Source organism: Equus przewalskii, chromosome 25, assembly GCF_037783145.1.
Source record: "Equus przewalskii isolate Varuska chromosome 25, EquPr2, whole genome shotgun sequence".
Lineage (NCBI taxonomy): Eukaryota > Metazoa > Chordata > Mammalia > Perissodactyla > Equidae > Equus > Equus przewalskii.
The window spans coordinates 9,626,248-9,645,804 of record NC_091855.1 but is presented as its reverse complement, the minus strand read 5'-3'; the positions used below and the strand labels follow the sequence as shown (position 1 = coordinate 9,645,804).

General features: G+C 36.2%; 1 protein-coding gene across 1 annotated transcript in view; it reads left to right on the top strand.

The window, feature by feature from the left end:
• Positions 1 to 19,557, top strand: part of KCNH5 (potassium voltage-gated channel subfamily H member 5) — a 305,522-nt gene that overhangs the window by 23,785 nt on the left and 262,180 nt on the right. The window contains exons 2-4 of the mRNA XM_008522406.2: positions 4,219 to 4,342; positions 14,665 to 14,771; positions 19,191 to 19,319. Of these exons, the coding sequence (XP_008520628.1) occupies positions 4,219 to 4,342; positions 14,665 to 14,771; positions 19,191 to 19,319 (360 nt within the window). The remainder of the gene's footprint in view (positions 1 to 4,218; positions 4,343 to 14,664; positions 14,772 to 19,190; positions 19,320 to 19,557) is intronic.

The following is a 19,557-nucleotide window of genomic DNA, read 5'->3' as shown; positions in this document are numbered from 1 at the left end:
GCTTGTATAATATTTGTATTATGTCTTATTTAAATATTTGAAAGAATTTGCTGAACCTGGAGCCTTCTGGGCCTTTAGTTTTCATTAATAAATATTAAACTATTCAGATTGTCCATTTCTTTTTGTGCTGATTTTTGTAACTTGTTCTTATTGTTTTTTCAGACATGCTGTTCATTTCATCAAAGTTTTAAAATTCATTGGGAAAAATTGTTTACACTATATCTTTATTATCATTTGCTGTCTGTAATATATCCAGTGATGTCTTCTCTTGATGTTGGTAACTTAAGTTTTCACTCTTTCTGTTTTTCATTATCAGTCTTATTAAGACTTTATCATTTTTATTAATCTTCTCCAAAAACCAACTTTTGACTTTCTTGAGGTTCACTCTGTTTTGAATGTTTTCTCTTTCATTGATCTACATTCCGATCTTTATTTTTCTCTTCCTAGTTAATTTGGATTTAATAGCTATTATTTTTCTAGTTTCTTCATATAAAAGCTTAGATCATTGATTTTAAACTTTTTATTTTTTAAAATATAACATTTAAAATGGTAACTTTCTTCCTAAGCACTGCTTTAACTGTATCCTACAATTTTCAATATGTTGTTACTTCGTTATCATCCAGTTAAAGCTATCTTCTAAATTTCTTTTGATTTCTTCTTTGACCCATTGGTTTAGAAATGAATTGAGTAATATCCAAAAATTCTAGATTTTTCTAAATAATTAAAAAAATCGGTTCCTAATTTAATTACTTTGAAGTCAGAGAATATACTATATGTGATTTCAATATTTTGGAATTTATTGACAATTTTTGTGGCTCAGATTCTGTTCTGTCTTGATAAAATTCCATGTGCACTGGGACAGAGTGTGTATCCTGTAGCACAGTGTGGGGTGTTCTATAAACATGAGGTAGCTCCAGTTAGTTGATAGTGTTGGTGCTGTTCAAATACTCTGTATCTGCAGTCATTTTTTCATCTGGTTGTTCTGCCAGTCAAGATGGGAGGGTTAAAACCTTCCACTGTTATTGTGAAATTGTCTAATTCTCCTTTTTCTTATGTCGTTTTTCTTTTTTTACTTCATGTATTTTGAAGCTGTTTCGTTACTTTCATATGCATTTGGGAGCTTTATGTCTTCTTGATGAATTGACTCTTTCATTATAAGTAAATGCCCCTCTTTATCTCTATTACCCCTTGTCTTCGAGACTACTTTATTTTATACTAATGTGGTCACATTTACTTTCTTATGCTTAGTGTTTGTGTAGCGTATTTTCCCCACCCTTTCACTTTCAACTTACCTATCTCTTTATACTTTAAATGGCTCTCTTAAAACAGTAAACCATCAATTTCTTTTCATTTTTTTTAAAAAAAATTCCAGTCTGAAAATTTGTCTTAATTAGTGTGTTTATCCCATTTACGTTTAATGTAATGCTTGATATGGTTGGATATAGGGCTACTGTCCTTTGGTTTATTTTCTATTTGTCCCATCTGTTGTTTGTCTTTCCCTTCTTGACTTTTTTGGTGGGGGTTATTATTATTATTATTATTTAATGTTTCTCTTTTCCTTTCAGCTAAAATACCTAGTGCCTTTGTTTTAGAGTGATTCTGTTGGCAATGAATTCTCCCAGCTTTTGTTTCTAAATATGTCTTTATTTTGCCTTTATTTTTGAAGAGTATCTTTGCTTTATATAAAAATCTACATTGATGAATATTTTTCTTTGACTATCTTAAAGATGCCATTCCATTGTTTTCTGGCCTCCTTTGTTTTTCATGATTAGTATGCTGTACTTATTATCTCCCTCCCTCACGCCTTCAACACACATTAAAAATATGTCTTTTTTCTTTGGATGTTTTTGAGATTTTTCTCCCTTGTTTTTCGTTTTCAGCAGTTTTACTGTCATCTTCCTATTGTGGCTTTGTTTGTATTTATCTTGCTTGAGGTTTACTGAGTTAAGATCTGTAGGTTATTATTTTTCATGCTATTTGGAAAAAATTTAGTCTTCATTTATCCAAATAACATTTATACCCTATTCTGTCTTGTTTTTTTTCAGACTCAGCTACATATATTTTAGATTCCTGGGTATTGTCCTATGGGACATCTTTTCAATCTTTTCCTCTTTTTTGCTTCAGTTTGCAATAAAAGTGCATTGCAAATGCAAATAATTTGCTCTGATATGTTTTTAAATTGTCTTTTCTTTTTTATTGTCCAATGTGCTATTAAACATATCCAAGTAATTTTTTATTTCAGAGATTTTATTGTTTATTTGTTTGTTCCCATATCAACCTCTCTTTCTGTTGCTTATTTTTCCCCTTGATTATTGTCACAGTTTTCTGTTTCTTTGCGTGCTTAATAATTTTTAATTGTATACTAGACATTATGTTGATGCATTGTAGAGATTTTGGATTTCATTATATTCCTCTGAAGAGGGCTGTATTTTATTTTAGCAGGTAAATTTCTGGTAGGTCATCTTGATTATGATTTTAGCTTTTTTTTTTTTTAGTGTGAGTCTTTCTACATTTTATATCTTAGCCCCAGGTCACAGACCTTTATCTTGAGACTTGTTTCTTACTCCTAAAGCATGGCCTTCTATGGCTTAAATGGAAAGCTGGAGGTATTTGCCAAGCTTCTCTAACTTGATAGGACTTGAACCCTAAAATTTGTCTTCTGGCTTTGAGGAACTGGTGAAATTTCTGCCTACCTCTTTAGTCTTCCAGTCATTGCTGGCCTAGAGGGGTTCTTTGTAGTCTCATCCTGTGCATGCACAGTTTAGGTCACAGAGAAGGATTTGAGGAGGATTTATATACAGGTTTATGGCTCCATATGTTAGATGATCTCCCCCTTCAAGCTGCTTTGGTAGTCCCAAATCATGATCTTTGACTCTTTAGCCCTGTACAAATTTTCTGCTTGAGCACTATCACTGTACAAACTGGAAGTGCTCTCAGGGGAATGGGCAGATAATGAATATCTCACCTAATGTATCTCCCTTTTTTACAGTTTCTGTCTATTTTTGGTTGTTTTTTAAGTGCTTTGAAAGAGACTTTTTTCCTGTATTTTGTCCTATGCTTCTTGATTTAGCATCTATTCTGCTAAATTGTAATTGATTGTTATGTATTTGTTTTTCTTAATAAGTGAGTTTTTTTGAGAGTAAAAGGTCTTTATTCTATCTCATTGTCTGACTCAGAGTAGTGCCTTTTAGTTAGCAGCTCCTTAGTAAATGTTGAATTGCCTTGTTATTTTTATGAAGACCACTGTGAGTGGAATTTAAATTTAAAGACTTCTACTCATAAATTAATTTTCTCCTTAGCACACTACTCTAAATATGAATTCAAGGGAGGTTGTTTTAGGTAGATATTTTGAAGTAAATATTCCTTTAAAAAATTTTACTCTTGTTAAATATTTATTTTAAAAATAATTTTTCATTTTTAAATTTTAATATTCTAATTTTAATTCATTAAAAGTTAACACATTTATCATGTGAGCTACAAAATTGCTAGTTACTACCTAAAACTACTGGATTTCCAATCAAGGTTGATACCAAAAGATATTATTTTTATATTAATTTTTATACTTAAAGAAAAACCACTTCTCCATACAAAATAGATCAGAGATGTTTCTTTTATTTAGAATAATGATAGTTTCCAAATTCAATGTAGTATGTGGTTGAAATAATTATCTTTGAATAATTTTATTTTGAAAAGGGACTCTTCAATGTTATTTTAAATTAGACTTCTCAAGATCAATCTAATGGACAAAGAATTTGTCCCATCATGTCAAAATTACTTTAATAGAATTTTTGGAGGAGTCTCCCAATTTGCCTCTGTTAACAAGTTCAGTATTCTCAATTTGTGGAGAAGTAACTGTAGCCCTAATCTTAATAAACTAATCTGTTTTTAGGTGTAATTATTATAATCATTAGCACTTATTTAATATTAACCATATTTTGTTTTCATAACTTAGAGTATATTTGAATGCAAAGAGGTATTATAAACCAACTTCTTTTCAATGGGGTTTTAAGTTTGTATGCAAATCTTGTACTTATTGCAGATCTCATTTGATGATCATGCTAAGCTGATTATGTCAATTTCAAGAATAGAATTTATGATTGTACCATAACACACCATAATTGCATTTGTCTATCTTTATGAATTTGTCTTTTTGATTACTTGAAAGAAATACATTGTTAAATGAAGCTAAAAAACTTCCTTTTCTTCTTTCTTCTTTAGAATCGAGTTTCTTACTGGGAAATGCCCAGATTGTGGATTGGCCTGTAGTTTATAGTAATGACGGTTTTTGCAAACTCTCTGGGTATCATCGAGCTGACGTCATGCAGAAAAGCAGCACTTGCAGGTAGGTGGTAGAACAGCTCAGGAATCTTTTCTGAAGCAAACATGACTATATAATGAAGCCTCCATAAAAACTCAAAAGGACTGGTTCAGAGAGCTTCTGGGTTCATGAACATGTGGAGGTGCTGGGAGAGTGGCGTGCCCAGGGAGGGCAGGAAGCTCTGTACCATGTCCCCATACCTTGCCCTATGCATCTCTTCCATCTGGCTGTTTCTGTTATATCCTTTTTAATAAACCAGTACTTTAGTAAGTAAAATGTTTCTCAGAGTTCTGTGAGCCACTCTAGCAAACTAGTGGAACCCAATGAGGAGGTCGTGGAAACCTCTGATTTATAGCCAGTACATCAGAAGTACGAGTTACAACCTGGACTTGCAGTTGGTACGTGAAGTGGAGGGCAGTCTTGTGGGACTGAGCACTTTACCTGTAGAATCTGATGCTATCTCCGGGTGGTTAGTGTCAGAATTGAGGTGAATCATAGGACTCCCAGCTGGTGTCCTGAGAATTGCTTGTTGTTGGTGTGAGGAACACCCCATCCCCACCCCTCCACCACACACACACACAGACACACACACTGGAATTGGTACCAGAATCTCTTTACTCACATATAAAAATTGTAGGGTAAAAATTATATTAGAATATGAAGGAGACTAAATTGTCAATGGGAATATATAGTTTAAGAGCCATTGGTGAGAACTTTTGCAAAGAGAAAGATTTTTGTGTATCTGTGAATTTATTAATTCATTCAATAAATATTTTTAGATCACCTACCATGAACCAGGAGCTAGTCCAGGTGGAAGTGATCAAAGGAGCATCCTATATCAGGGAACCACTGATGGCATAGCATTTCTTGAGCTGCTAAAACTGTCTTGAACAAAGTAGAGTGAACAACCCCAACCAAGTAGGACATGGTTCATGAACATTTAAGGAATGTCAAAATAAAGCTCTTACATCCTGTGTAAATCCCACGTACTTTGTAATGTTGGTACATTGTACCATTGCTATTTTGTTTGACTTATGTAAAACAGAATCTGGCATTTATATTATTTATAACAATTCTTTAAAAAATATGCCATATCTGTGAGCTTAAAGAGAGTATTACGAAAAAAGATCATAAAAAAGAAAAAGAAACCATATAAGGAACCAATTTAGAATTGAAAACTTTTTCACAATATTTCAGTAAAGCCAGATGGGTTGTTTTTTCCTTGAGTTAATTTTTCTTTAAAGCTTTCACTTAACTAAGCACCAAAATCATGTTATTTTAGAACTACAAGGGATCTGACTTATTTCCTACCCCAAATCCTTTGTTTTTCAGAGGAGGAAACTGAGGTAGAGTTATGTTAAGAGACTTGCCCAGGGAAGCAGTGATTTGTTGATCTTTTTTCTCCCTATTATGCTGAGAAAGACCACATGCAGATACAAACATAAATGTTCTGCATCTTCACGAAGGACAGGGTTTTCATATTGTACCAGTGGGTCTAAACCTGACTCCAGGTAGGAATCACTGAGAGGGATTTTGCAAAATGAAGATTCCCAGACCTCCCCTCAAACCTATTGAACAGAATCACCCAAGGTGGAAAGGTGGGGTCAGGAATCAGTACTTTTGATCGTCAGCTCAGATGGTTCTGATGCTTAACCAGGTTTGAGAAATAATCTGTTCAAACATCCTCTTCCTTCACTTACCCTCTCCCAGTGCTCCCCATTTTTCTCTCTACTAAAGTCATCCCCACATTCAGTCTTCATTTCCAGGTCTGAAACTGGTAAACAGGAGTGATGAATAAATGTGGCCCTTCTTTGAGAATCTCCCTTTGGTAGTAACACTGACATCTTTTGTGCCTTTTTATCTGTTGGGTGGATGTTAGCTCTCAGGCAGCATGTCACAAAGGTGTGTATGCTGAGTTCTGGGAGGCTAAGGTTTGTAGTGAGTGTCTCTGCTCCCTAATATCTCAGCGGGGTTTAGATCAGGCAGAAGTTACTTCTATGGTAGACCTTACCTGTGGAACAGACTGTATAGAGAGTTCCAGGGAGTGCAGATGCTCCCACACCTATTTCCTCTACTTGGATTACAGACATCCCATAACCATCCACACCTATTTCAGAGTCTGGCCTTAAACTACCTTTCCTTCTCTCTTGGGTTTTCATTGCTATTGCTTTTGTTGCCATTTCTGAGAAGTATTGCTCTTCATATCTGGATATATTGTAAAGTCTTCTGACATCTCTTCTTGCTTCCCTTGCATCTGCTCCCATCCCCAGCCTGTTTTCTTCGGCTTGTGCGATTTTTCCTACAAAAGCATACGTTAAAAAAATGCTGGCATGTTTTATTAGTGTATTATTAAAAGAATCGCTTTTCCCTCCCACCACAGTGCCAGACTATAAATGCCTTGAAGGTAGGAATTCCATCTTATTCATTTTTGTATGCTCTCCAGGACATGGCTCAGCATTTTGTGTCAGAACTGTTGAATTAGATTGGCTTGTTTTGCAATAAGCCCTAACCTGGGTCTCACGTGCTTCTGTACAACATGCTCTTATTTATTGTATTTCATCCCAAGTGTGATAGTATTTGAGGTGGGTAAGAGAGCAGAAAACTTTGGGTCATGTTATGCTTTTCACTGTGGAAAGAGGTATGCAAGTTCCTCCCCAACTCTTCTTCACTGTTGTTAGGAATTATATTTTCAAAATGATAATATTCTTAACATAACCAATTATTACTTGATTGCACAAAATTCCTGGTGTGTTTTGCTAATTTAAAAACTGCAACCAGTATAATGCCCTCACAGAGCAGTGAAGACCAGAATCTGATATATAAGCAAATGATTTTTGAGCCCTATCAGCTTTTCTTAGAGGCACAGTTTATTCTAATGCACTCCCCTTTTAAACTTCCTCATCTCTTTCTAAAATTAAACTATACCCATTTTATGTTTACTGCAGTATTTTTTGGAAGAATGAAGACCTGGAAATGATAAAAATGTCCAGTAGTAGATTTGTTAAAAAGTATTGCAAAGCCCTACCTCTCTAAATCATGTGTTCGGAAGATAATGACACCAGAAGAAGCTAACAACATATTATTAAGTAAAAAAAAAAAAAAAATCAACCAACAAACCAACCAACAAATAAAAAAACCGGTTTGCAAACAGTATCTGCATCATGATTCTCGTTTTTTTACATATAATTTTTTTCCATTTCCTGTATAAATCTATAAAAGTGTTTGAATATGAGACACAAGGAAACAGAGGGAGGAAAGGAGAAAATTATATACACATTTAGAAATACAGTGTTAATAGCTAAAAGTTATTATAGAATTTTGGAATTGCTGAATTCTAACTGAATTTATCTCTATGGAGATAAATCATTTGACACTGAGGATGTCATATGTAAATAATTCAAAGAATTTCACTGATTTAATAATGACAAGTCTTAGACAAACATAAAATAAAAAACTACAAATCAGTGAGTGTCAGTTTGTGGTGGGAAAAAATTACGCTTTATATGCTGAAAAAAGAATCATTTTTCTATACAACTTGCATTAGATGGATTAAAGTCTATGGGATTAAAGTAGTAACTGGGTAAAGATTATATGTTCTATTTTTTAAATATCCAAATATGAATTGTTTTATGAAAACTTAAAAAAATAACAATTTATGATTTTATAATATCAAGAGGCTAAGATTTATTTCTTCTGTTTTCTTATCTTTTTCCTCTTCTGTCCTTCCCAACCCTTCCCCCATTAGACCAGGTGCACAGAATGGAATTAAACGAACTCCTCCATTTGTCCCAGTATTAGCACTGTGATCTCTCTGGGCAAGGTTTCTATTTAATTTTCTTTCTTTTCCCCTGCATCCCATCTCTCTTCCCCTTCCATAGTTATTCATTATAGTGTTTATCGTAGGTCTTTATAATCCATCTTCTGTTTATTAAATATGTGTATTCTTGAAATGATGTTGCTTTGTTATGTTTGTTTTTAAGACCCACACAATTCACACCATAAAGTAGGATTTGTGGTTTCTTACTGTTTTCATTAAACATTATATTTTTGAGATTTTTTTATATTGCTATATAATAATCTATTTTATTATGGCTGACCAATGTGTGGTGCTCCAGTGTCTTCACAGCTTTCATACTATTTATCCGTTTTATTAGTCAGGAGCTCCAACTTCTGACACTTTGCTACCTCAAACAACTTGGAGATAAACATCCTCATACACATCTTCTTGTGGCCCCCTGTGAGAAGTTGCCTGTCCCTATGCCCAGAAATAGGATTGCTGGATAGTAGAATATATGCGGAATTTGTAAATTAACTGCTGTCAGATTGCTATCCAGAGTGGCTTTCTGTTTCCACTCTCACCAGCCATGAGTGAGGGTTCCAGTTTTCCTACATCCTTGTACTACATGATAGTATCTAAATTTCTGTTTAAAACAATCTGATGTGTGCAACCTATTGTCTCATTTTTGTTTTAGCTGAAATTTCAAAAAATATTCTTATGACATTTCAGGATTCCTAGAGGTGTCAAATCTAGGGCATTTTATTGTCTAATAGAGGCATTTCCAAGCCTTTGGATTGCTTTGCTGTTTATCAAAGGACACCAAAGTATTGCATGTTTAAAGAAGACTGTAGGCTTTGGGGAATGGCATTGAAAAGTGTGTGATCTTATCTCATGACCCCTAGGAAGCCCTGACATTCAAGACCCACTATCACAGGTTAGGTAGAAAGCACTTTAGCATTTTACCTTTCATTAAGCTAAAACTTTTAAAAGCCCATTCTGCTTTTTTTTTTTTTTTTTTTTTTAGGATAGAGAGGTGATAAGAGCAATAATGTAGATGGGGAGGATTGGAGCAGTTGGATGCTTTCAAAATTATTTTTTTCGAGAACACCCATTAATAATCTTTTACCTAAGCCATCAAGTTACACAATGAAGCAGAGATATTAAGAGACACTTTATTGGATGTATTTTACAAGCAGTTTTATTGACACAGGATTATCTCAGCCAAAAAGAGCACATTACACATGATGGCTGTCCCTCAGTCTGGTCCCATTTGGCTGAGGGCTGTGCTTCCCATGGTGGCACTGAGGGCAAGTGTTGGAGGAGAGGTGCCTCAGTGATGTCACACTCCACAGGTTAGAGATGTCCAGTGCTATCTCTAGTTTCCCTTAATTACGTGTCGTGGATCTACCATTTATGACTCTATCTAAATCCTTTTAAGCTCATATAAATTAATGAGTTGTGAAACCTTTTGGTTATGATCTACTATATAAAGTAATGCTGTGATTTATTCCAAAACTACCTCTTTCAGATTTTGAAAGCTGCGTTCTTATTTGTTTCTAAATTCTTCGACTTTCTTTCAGGCTTCTTCTTTTTTGGTCCTTTGACTACAGATCTCATCCCGTCCTCCCATTAACTTGTGATGATTTTACTCTTGTGGCTGATTCTGAGCTGGAGACCACATTTGCCAACTGCATTAAGTCCGTCTATGTGGTTTCTGTGATGAAATGCTTGTAGTCTGTGAACTACAGCCTCTGGATGATATTATCCTTTACTAATGGCCACTCAACGTTTGTAGTGTTTTAGTCCTAGAACATTGTCGAACATTAGCAGATTAAGATAGATTGGCAGAACTCATGATTAGGTTCTGTTTTTTTTCTTCAGTTTCTAAGCTTCCTTTCTCCCTTGGAAGTCCATCAACACTATAGCCATCTTTACTGTTAGGTATCCTGATGAGGCTTGTTTGTGAAATTTTGTTGGCAGCACAAGGGATCCAGGAATAAGTAAATCCTGCTATCAACCAAAGCCGCCTGTCCCCAGAAGTTTCCTAGAGCAGAATAGACACAAAAGATATACGGCCAAATGCTCAGGCATGCTGGATATGGCCTAGGCCAGGCCTGAGGGAAACTCCTCCCTTACTCCCAAGACCAGATCTTACCGCCAGTTAGTTGTGTGGCAAGAGAAGTGGCCAGATTACCCAGGAGCAGGCCCTGGGTGAGTTTAAGCTACAACTTCATGGCCTCACAGAGAAGGAAGACACAAATGATGTGCGTCTCCCTTTAAGACTCAATGACCCTGCTCCTTAGCAAACATCCCCAAACCCCGTCCTAGAATTGTGGAGAAGCCAGGGAGTGGGGTTTGGGCTGGAGGGGCCTTCTTTGAAGCCTACTCATAAGAAGGCTTCCAGTAATAACTCAGCCATTGTACAACACATTCTAACCTGCAACTTCGTGTGCATCATCCTTTGAATCCTCACACTCTGAGTTATGTTAACAGTCCCATCATTTTGCTGAGGAGCAAAGTAAGAGTTAAGCAGAGAGGCTATATGCCTTGCCCGTGAGTTACACAGTTTGTAAGTGGTCTTCCAAGTGCAGTCTCCTCTGTTATATCATGACTGCTCAATGTTATAGCAGAGATGGATTGCTTCTGTACATCTAATTTTATTTTCCTTCCAATAAAATAACAGTGCAGTTATAGAAGTCATTTATAATTTCTGAAGGGGAGCTTGGAGTTCTGTCTAAGAGGGCAATTTGATGTTCTATAATTTTTTTTATAAGCCCATTATGTATTCCTGGAGGATATTCAATAAGAGACATAAAAACTGCATAAAATTATTATATGTAGTTTCTAAAGCCTGATGATTAGCATTTCTAAAGCTTGAATCCCCTCACATTCCATTAACCGTTCAAAGACTGCATTGAGCTTCAGCCATGTGAAGTCAGGCTGAGGGAAACCTCGATAAAGATATTCAATATTTACACATAAAAAAGTCAAGCAAAGTAACAAATGTGCCATATGCACCGAGTACATGGAACAATTGATTTAGTAAGTATGGTTTGGATAACTTTAGATGGAAATACTTTGCTAGTTTTAATTAACCTTCAGAACACTTGGTTTGGAAGCATGGCTAGTACATTTCAGACATTCTTCATAGTTTCTTTTGAAGTATCTTTTATTATTTAACTGCTGCATTTCACTACTTCAAATATATATTCTGTCTCTAGAAATATGGGGCTTAATAAACTTAAAATGAAAAATAGAAGTGAAACAATGTAAGAAATAAAAGACTTTTAAAAAATGTATTCAGATTTTAATAATCTGGGATTCTTTCTTAAAGTGCCTTTATATTATTAGGACAGGCAATTTTTAGCTGAATCAGACCTGTATTGTATTTCTTCTTAAGTGGTATTACAACAATTTCCAAAGCAGTTTCTTCTTTTCTGATTTGAGTTGTAACTTAATTTTTAATCCTATTAGAATTTATTTTTCATAATTTTTATCCTAGTTGCTTGTTATGTTATATATATATAGATGCTTTCTCTTTTTATGTTTTTCTGTTGGCCAGTTGTGAATATTGTATTTCAGTTTATTGAACTATAGAATTCTGACATTCAGTAACAGGAGTATAATGGCATTTCTTTTCCTTTTCTAATGACCACAATTAATTAGCTCATTTACTCTTATCTTAATTTTTTTGTTTTTTTAATGTTTTCTCTTTATTAAAGAGTCTCAAGATTAAAAATAACAGTTAATAAAAAAATCGTTAATAAAAAAGTTCACCTGTCTGTAAAATTATTATTAATAGTGTTAAGCTGTTTTATTTTTTGGAGGATATTTAGTGGAAAACAAAATTTTTTATTTTTTTGCCTTTATGCTCTTCGACTGAGAAATTTTAATTTAATTGTAATGCCTTCAAGAGATTTTCATGAAACTCACATGAGCTGAAATCCAGGCTTTGACAGGAACGGTGGCTTTTTAATGCTGTCTTAAAGGCAGGCTCTGAAGCTTCATGTGTTAGTCTAGCTGTAAGATTATTGAGTTAGAATCTGTCATTTTATTCTGAGATTCTCTTGCTTATTTTACTATTATGACAATTAAAAGTATCCTTTTTATAAAAGAAATACTTTAATTGAAAGTGCAGGGTTCAGACCTCTCGGTGCTTGGGCAAACTTTGGTCTGCCTCATCTACTTCCTTACATTTCTTGGTTTCTAGAATTCTGGTTGCCTAGATTCCTGTTAGCCTAAAATGAGCCTGAGTTGCTCTGTGATACCTAGTTGTGCTTTGGCATTGCTGTTGGATCCGGCTAGTCTTTGCTGGATCTTGTTAACGAATTAGGCGTTTTGCGTTGTAAATTTTCTGGATTGCTACATTCAGGGACAGATTTCCCCTGAGGACAATGAATCTTAACCTTCAGGGGCCCCCGCTTGAGTAGGGGTCTTTCAAGGCTCTGTGCCTAATTTTGTTTTATAATTTTGTATTCTTTTCTTTAAAGAGGGTCCCTAAAATAGTACAAGTTTTGGCCCCACTATACTTGGAATTACCTCTGGCCAATATGCTAACTCATTGAAAACTGGAAGAAAGCAATAATAAAGAGACGTTTGGGTCTTCAAAAATTTACTCAAGGTGTCTAACAGGGCCACATGCTCCTTCCTGGGGGAAGAAATGATCTAGACAATTATACGAACTAGTAGAACTATGTATCTAAAACCAGATGCACAACTGATGATTGTGAAAGCATCAAGAATGAAGTTTTAGAGGTTTGTAGTCCTTGATTGAGTTCTGTTATGTAGGTTATCAGACTTTTGGTGGGGTTGTCTTAGAAAAACAGAATTTCAAACATGAGGAAATTTTTGTGGGATATAGAAGCTCATTCTCTAATCTATGTTTTGGTTTGTATGTTCCTCTAGCCCTGGTAATAGTGTATGTTTTCTTCAATTTGTCACCTTTGTTTCCCTCACATTAGCCATACTTGTATGTACCTTAAAGAAATCCTCATAAATGATGAGAATGCCAGTGCGTTATGTGTGTAATATGGAGTCTTCACATTTCACTGTATTATGGGAGCATAGAAAAAACCATGGGAACTGAAACCATGTAATGCAATCTTAATACTCAAAGGAAAAAATTGTGATTGTTGTATGACCTTTAACAATCTTTGTTAAAATATTAAAAATTCTTTTACTGTTGGTTATAAATGCAGGGAAATGAAAATAATAGTAAAGCTAATATTTATTGAGTACACTGTGATTAAGGACATTAGAAATGTTAATTAAAATGTTTTATTTCTCTGTAAAAGGCTATCATGAATCATTTGAACAATACTTGCCTTAACATAATATAACTTACCTGAGGAGAGCATTTTTTTCTATCTTGTAGCAAGTGGTCATACTCCTTTCTAAGTTTGAATCAACTTCAACTCTTTTATCCTTCCACTTCCACTATTGTGACCTATCTCCTAGGGTTCCTTTAACATGAAGCTCTTTTGTGTTGATATCACATCCACTGGGAAACCTTGATCCTTCTAGTCACAATCACTTTCCTAATTTATGTTGATAAGTTCACTCTCACTAAGTTCTTCTGGCTGCGTTTCTGGAGTCTCTCAAATGGCAGCAGTGTCATCATTCCCACAGTCATATATTTTTTCTGTAACTGCATTTATGTTCAACTTGAATTTCACTGCCAGCATTATCATTTTGCATTTCTTTGGTGAACTTTAGTCTTTGATGGCTAATTTCTGCTTTTGATTATTCGTTTTTGTAAAACATCATGTGGGTTTATCACTGAGAGACAAGGAGGCGACACAACTACATGCTTTGCTTCTGTGCATGAACTGAATGACAGACGTACAGTGACCAGTACTGACAGGCTTTGAAGGAAGTGAGGTGATTGGTTACTGATCGTGATCTGTTATCTTTTTTTTTTTTCAAGATTTTATTTTTTCCTTTTTCTCCCCAAAGTCCCCCGGTACATAGTTGTGTATTCTTCGTTGTAGGTTCTTCTAGTTGTGGCATGTGGGACGCTGCCTCAGCGTGGTCTGATGAGCAGTGCCATGTCCACGCCCAGGATTCGAACTAACGAAACACTGGGCCACCTGCAGCGGAGCGCGCGAACTTAACCACTCGGCCATGGGGCCAGCCCCGATCTGTTATCTTATTTACTAGTGATTTGTAGACTGAAGAGCAAGCAGTGAAGTTTGTACTTTATGCAGTTATTCACAGTTAATATTCTATGGTAACTGATATTTGAATGGTGCCCTTGGGAAACTGATGTTATTTAACTAAACCATGGTAATTGACATCTGGACACCTAGGACCTGTGTAAAGCGAGGACTACTTCTTTCTGTCTCTCCTCTCTCTCTCTGCACGTTTGAAATAACTTCTAAAGCTAGCTTTTAGCAAGAAGTTTAGCAATCATTGTTAAAAAATGGTTTAAGTATTTTAGTTCATTTTGTGGAAGCAGCATTATATTTTGTAACTAAATTTGAGTACTTAAACAAAGACAATCATATGATTTTATGTAGTGTTTGAAAAGCAACACAAAACTGAAATGGATTGTTTGTTTTTTTTCCAGTTTCATGTACGGGGAATTGACTGACAAGAAGACCATTGAGAAAGTCAGGCAAACGTTTGACAACTACGAGTCAAACTGCTTTGAAGTTCTTCTGTACAAGAAAAACAGTAGGTATCTAAATTATCAAAAAGATATGCCAACTCTTTATTAATGTTATCTTTTGGTAAGTGGTAGTCGAGCTATAGTGTAGTGAGAATATAAAACTTTGCTCCTTATCTTATTGAAAACAGGATGCTGGTAAAATTAGATAGAAAAATTAATAAATGGCTCTCCCTATGAAAAGCAACCTTTTGAGGAATGGCAGAAAAATATGGTGCATTTTAAATGAGATTTTTTTTTTCTGTGTCAGGTGGCAAAATGTTTTGCAATTAATATTCATGGTAAAGATGCTATAGTTAGGTGACAGCACCTAAAAATAACAGAGAAATTTATTCATTTCGTCTTACGGTCGAAGGAGAAGGCGATGGGTATCACTGGGTATGTGTGATTACCCTTCTACAGATGCATAGATAACATGTGAACATACGGTATCCACTCGAGTTGAATCTCTACCAAGATGGCCCTTTACTAGGCTCAGACTGTTTTGTGCTGCAGGCTAGGGGAAGTCGTCATTACTTTCAGAACAGGCCATTCACTTCTGGTAAATTTATATTGATTGTTGTGAGCTGTTCTCTAGGATGGGATTTGTGAATGGTCAGTTATCCATTATATAATCACATAAGACCTCATGATAGGGATTCTCCATCAGAGTTTGGAGGAAAAAACAACAGAGCAAAAAATCAGCTAATACACTCATCAACCACGTCTCCTTTCTAATTTGTTTTCTTGGAATAGTCACTTACTTTTATTTCCTTTTGCTGCTTTCCCAAATTGGCTTTTTTTTTTTTAAATGAACAGTTGCTTCATAAGAAGGGTCAATTTATTTAGTATTAATGATAAATGATTGCAAAGCCAATTATTATCTTTACTGGAAATTGATGGTTATGAAATTCTTCCCCAGTTTGGGAAGCATTCTAGCTTCAACAGGAAACACTTGTTCCATGTTTAGTGCCTGTTGGGTCTTGGGCATAATTTATTCTATTTCACTTCGAGCACTTGTTCTCTATGTAGTATTTGGAATTGAACTTAGGTTTCTCTTTTTATTGATAGGCCTTCATTGGGATGACAACAGTCATAGGTGTTACTTCACAGTAGGGCCCTTGGTAATGGGAGCATTAGTCATTAGTGGTTTTACCTGAGAAATATCTTGCCATTTTATCTTTCATTTTAGAATCAAGGCTGAAGAGGCATTTCTCTTCGAGGTCATAGCCAAATGTCTGTTGGCTTGTCACCTAGAAAACAATCCATTCTAAATGATCAGCTCTGCCCTCTACAAGAGAAAAGTCAGGTTCGAGGTGCTTTCTGGGTCTTTTTCACCAGGTTCATATACATATTGATAATTTGTGGTAGACCCATAGACCAAAACCCCCTTGCATTTTCAAAAGAGTTGTTATCCCTTGAATGACTTAGATATGTGCCCTGAGTTTAGCAAGTAATTTAAGACTATTCCATATTACTAAGTTCATTTCACTTTGACATTTAAACAGAATCAACCATCTTTGCCTAATTTTAAAACATCAAAGCCAAGTCCATAGTTTCTGAGTTTCTCAAAAATACCTTAGTGGAAATTCTGTTTTGTTTATATCTTTTAAATCAGGTTAGTAATAACTTGAATCTTACATTTCCAAAGCTTTCTTATCAAGGTGCTTTAGCTTTTTGCTTTGTTTTAGTGGCTTGAAATAATTATCTGACCTTTGTTCAGGCCTGACTGGTGCTTTTCAGATAAGTATCTATATATATGTAGGTGTCTGCTTAGATCCAGAAGGAAATACAGCCCATAGCACTATAGATTAAAACTTGTGTCTCTTTTCTGTGTAGTATCTGTATTGAGTTTTTTTCTTTAACATGAAGGATGGATATTATCTGCGAATTTTTTTTCTTAAAGATTGGCTCCTGGGCTAACATCTGTCGCCAATCTTTTTCTCTTTTTTTTTTTCACTTATCCCCAAAACCCGCCAGTACATAGTTGTATATTCTAGTTGTAGGTCCTTCTGGTTCTCCTATGTGGGACGCTGCCTCAGCATGGCCTGAGGAGTGTTGCCGTGTCCGAGCCGAGAATCTGAACTAGTGAAACCCTTGGCCGCCCAAGCGGAGCACGTGAACTTAACCACTTGGCCATGGGGCCGGCCCTTTATCCACGTATTTTAATGGAGTTCTACTATACTTAAAAGCAGCTTTGAAAAGTCTTGTAAATAGCTAGCTGAAGTCTCTTGAGCATCAACTGAAAAAAGTGTATTCTTGTGGCTTCTTTTTATGTTAGATAGAAAAATTCACGTCTGTAGAAAACTCTTTTGGGAATGCTTGAACGCCAAGTCCTCCCAACACTTCCCTTAAGTAATTAGGTTAAGCACCATTTTGCATATGGGGTGCTGAGGTATCTGATTCAACCTCTGTCATGATTGACGTTTCAGTTTGCAGCCTCTGTTCTTTAGACCCATTGCTCTGATTAGCAGGGGGCTGTTTCTACTGTTGAGAAATAAACAGTGGCTCTGGGGTGATGATTGAAAATGGCTCTTCCTGCCTATACAAAGGCAGAATTGCGACAGCAGGGGCTGCTCCGCAGAATCAATGCCACATCACTGCTCCCAGGTTCCAGCTTCAACACGCCACTCTGTCTAAGCCTCCCAGACTTGCTGCTCCCCTGAACCCCAAATCCAGAATATGGATATTTCACCAGCCACTCAGCAAATACTCGCCTTCTTTGGAAAGTCTGACCCTGTAGCTCAACTTGAAAAGAAATCCACTCTGATATCTGAAAGCAATTTTAAAAACAACTCTGACTCTATGCCGAAATTTGAAAAGTAACTGTTTTCCTAGGAAGGTACGGACTGTAACATCATCTCTTTCTGTCCAGATTTCTAGCAGACCTTGGAAAACAGCTTGTTTTTAATGCCCTTTTCTCTCTGTTTATGACCCCATTGCCTCAAGCTCACTGTGTTGGAACAGCCGTAGGCCATGTAGCTGCCAGCGTCTGGGTCTGGTGATTTGTAAAACTGTGCACATCACTCACAGTTCCTGGACACGCTGTGTAAAATAAGAAACAGAAAACAAAGAACAAGGCTCTGTGGGAGATGCTGTGGTTGTTTGTGAGGTTCTATCTCATCCTGTAATCATTTTGGAAAGGGCCAGGTCCTTCCCTAGGCCCCTGGGGTTGCAAAGAACCTGGTTGTCAGAACTGAATATTCTCTTAGAAATCTCCTCTCTCTAATTCTCTGGCTTCTGAAACCCAGTAATTAAGTCGCCTCATCTTGTCTAAATGGCAAATTCCCCTTTGTGGTGACATTATCATGTGACATTTTGGCAACAGATGTGGAGGTGCTTCTTATTGGGTTTTCACTGGAAGCCACTAATCGGCTATCAGCTGTAACCTAGACACTATTAATAGCTGCACATTTCACTCCCCAATCCCAAACGTGATAAAGCCTGTGTGTCTTTAAGATGGAATCTTTGGAGAGGCTTTACTGCGCTGTGGCTCGGAGAGAACAAGATGGAAAGTGTGTCTTTTTTATTTTGATGGAACATTCCTTCAGTGTTTTATCGTTTAATGAATAATTACTCCTTTGAAGGCATTTCTCGTGTCTTCGAATATTTATTATTTGACATAATGCCAGTTCCTGCTTTGTCCAAATCCTAAGGCTTGAATGCTTTGAACCTCTCTGTCCTCTGGAGTCTGCAGGAGCCGCTGAAGAACATGGTGACAGAGTCCAGCCTCAGGCTTTGAGTGAGAGAGGTGGGAAGCAGTGTCTCGTGAAGATGCCTGAAACTCTCTAGGGCTAGAGCCATGTCTGTTTTTTCTTTAAGGTTGCCTTCCAGGCCTAAGGTAGAGCTCTGTACATCAGGCGTCAAGTGTTGCTGACGTCCTCTGTCTCTGATATGGGGATGCAGTCAAAGCCATAGAGCTATCATATAAGTCTGTCTGACTGATGAGAGAGCCTTGAGATAGAAATGGCATTTCAGATGTTCCTCCAAGAGGAATACTTACCAGAGCATCAGGTGTTGCTGTGGAAGTTAATTGGAAACACTTCTCAAAGTGACAAGAAGAGAGAAGCTTGTAGGAGTGGTCACACTTGGTAAGACTATGAAAGAAAAGTTGGTGAGAGCGGCAGTGGTGCAGGGACCCAGACCTCAAGGTGATGCTGGCGTTACTTAAGAAGCAGGACTGCCTTTCTTCTCCTGCACTGTGAAATGACACCCTGTGCTTTACTTTCAAATTCTGATATTTTGGGTTGAAAAATGTTTATTAGTATTTAAGCAACTGGCAGTTGATACAAAATTAAAGGTTTTTTGATTCTGAAAGCAATTAAAATACTGTTGTTTTGGTGCTGGTTCCTGGCATAGCAGTTGGCAGCTGAAGGAAGAGGGAAGGCAAGAGACCAAATAATTACTGTGGCTATGTCACACTCTATTGTTCTTTCTGTCTCTTACAGGAACCCCTGTTTGGTTTTATATGCAAATTGCACCAATAAGAAATGAACATGAAAAGGTGGTCTTGTTCCTATGCACTTTCAAGGATATTACGTTGTTCAAACAGCCAATAGAGGATGATTCAACAAAAGGTAATTTTCGAAGAAATTACCACATGCAAGAATTAGGTTATCACTTAAAAATATTATTATTGCTATTTTAACGAAATCCATTGGTTGAACTGCAAAACAAAATTTTACTATCTGGCCCTTCTTTTGCTGCACATTCACACTAGTAATTGTCCAGAGTCAGTTTTCTTCAATCATATTGTTTAAATGAAAATAGCAAGTTGAAATAATAGTTGGTTAACTAAATTATAATAAGAGGAAT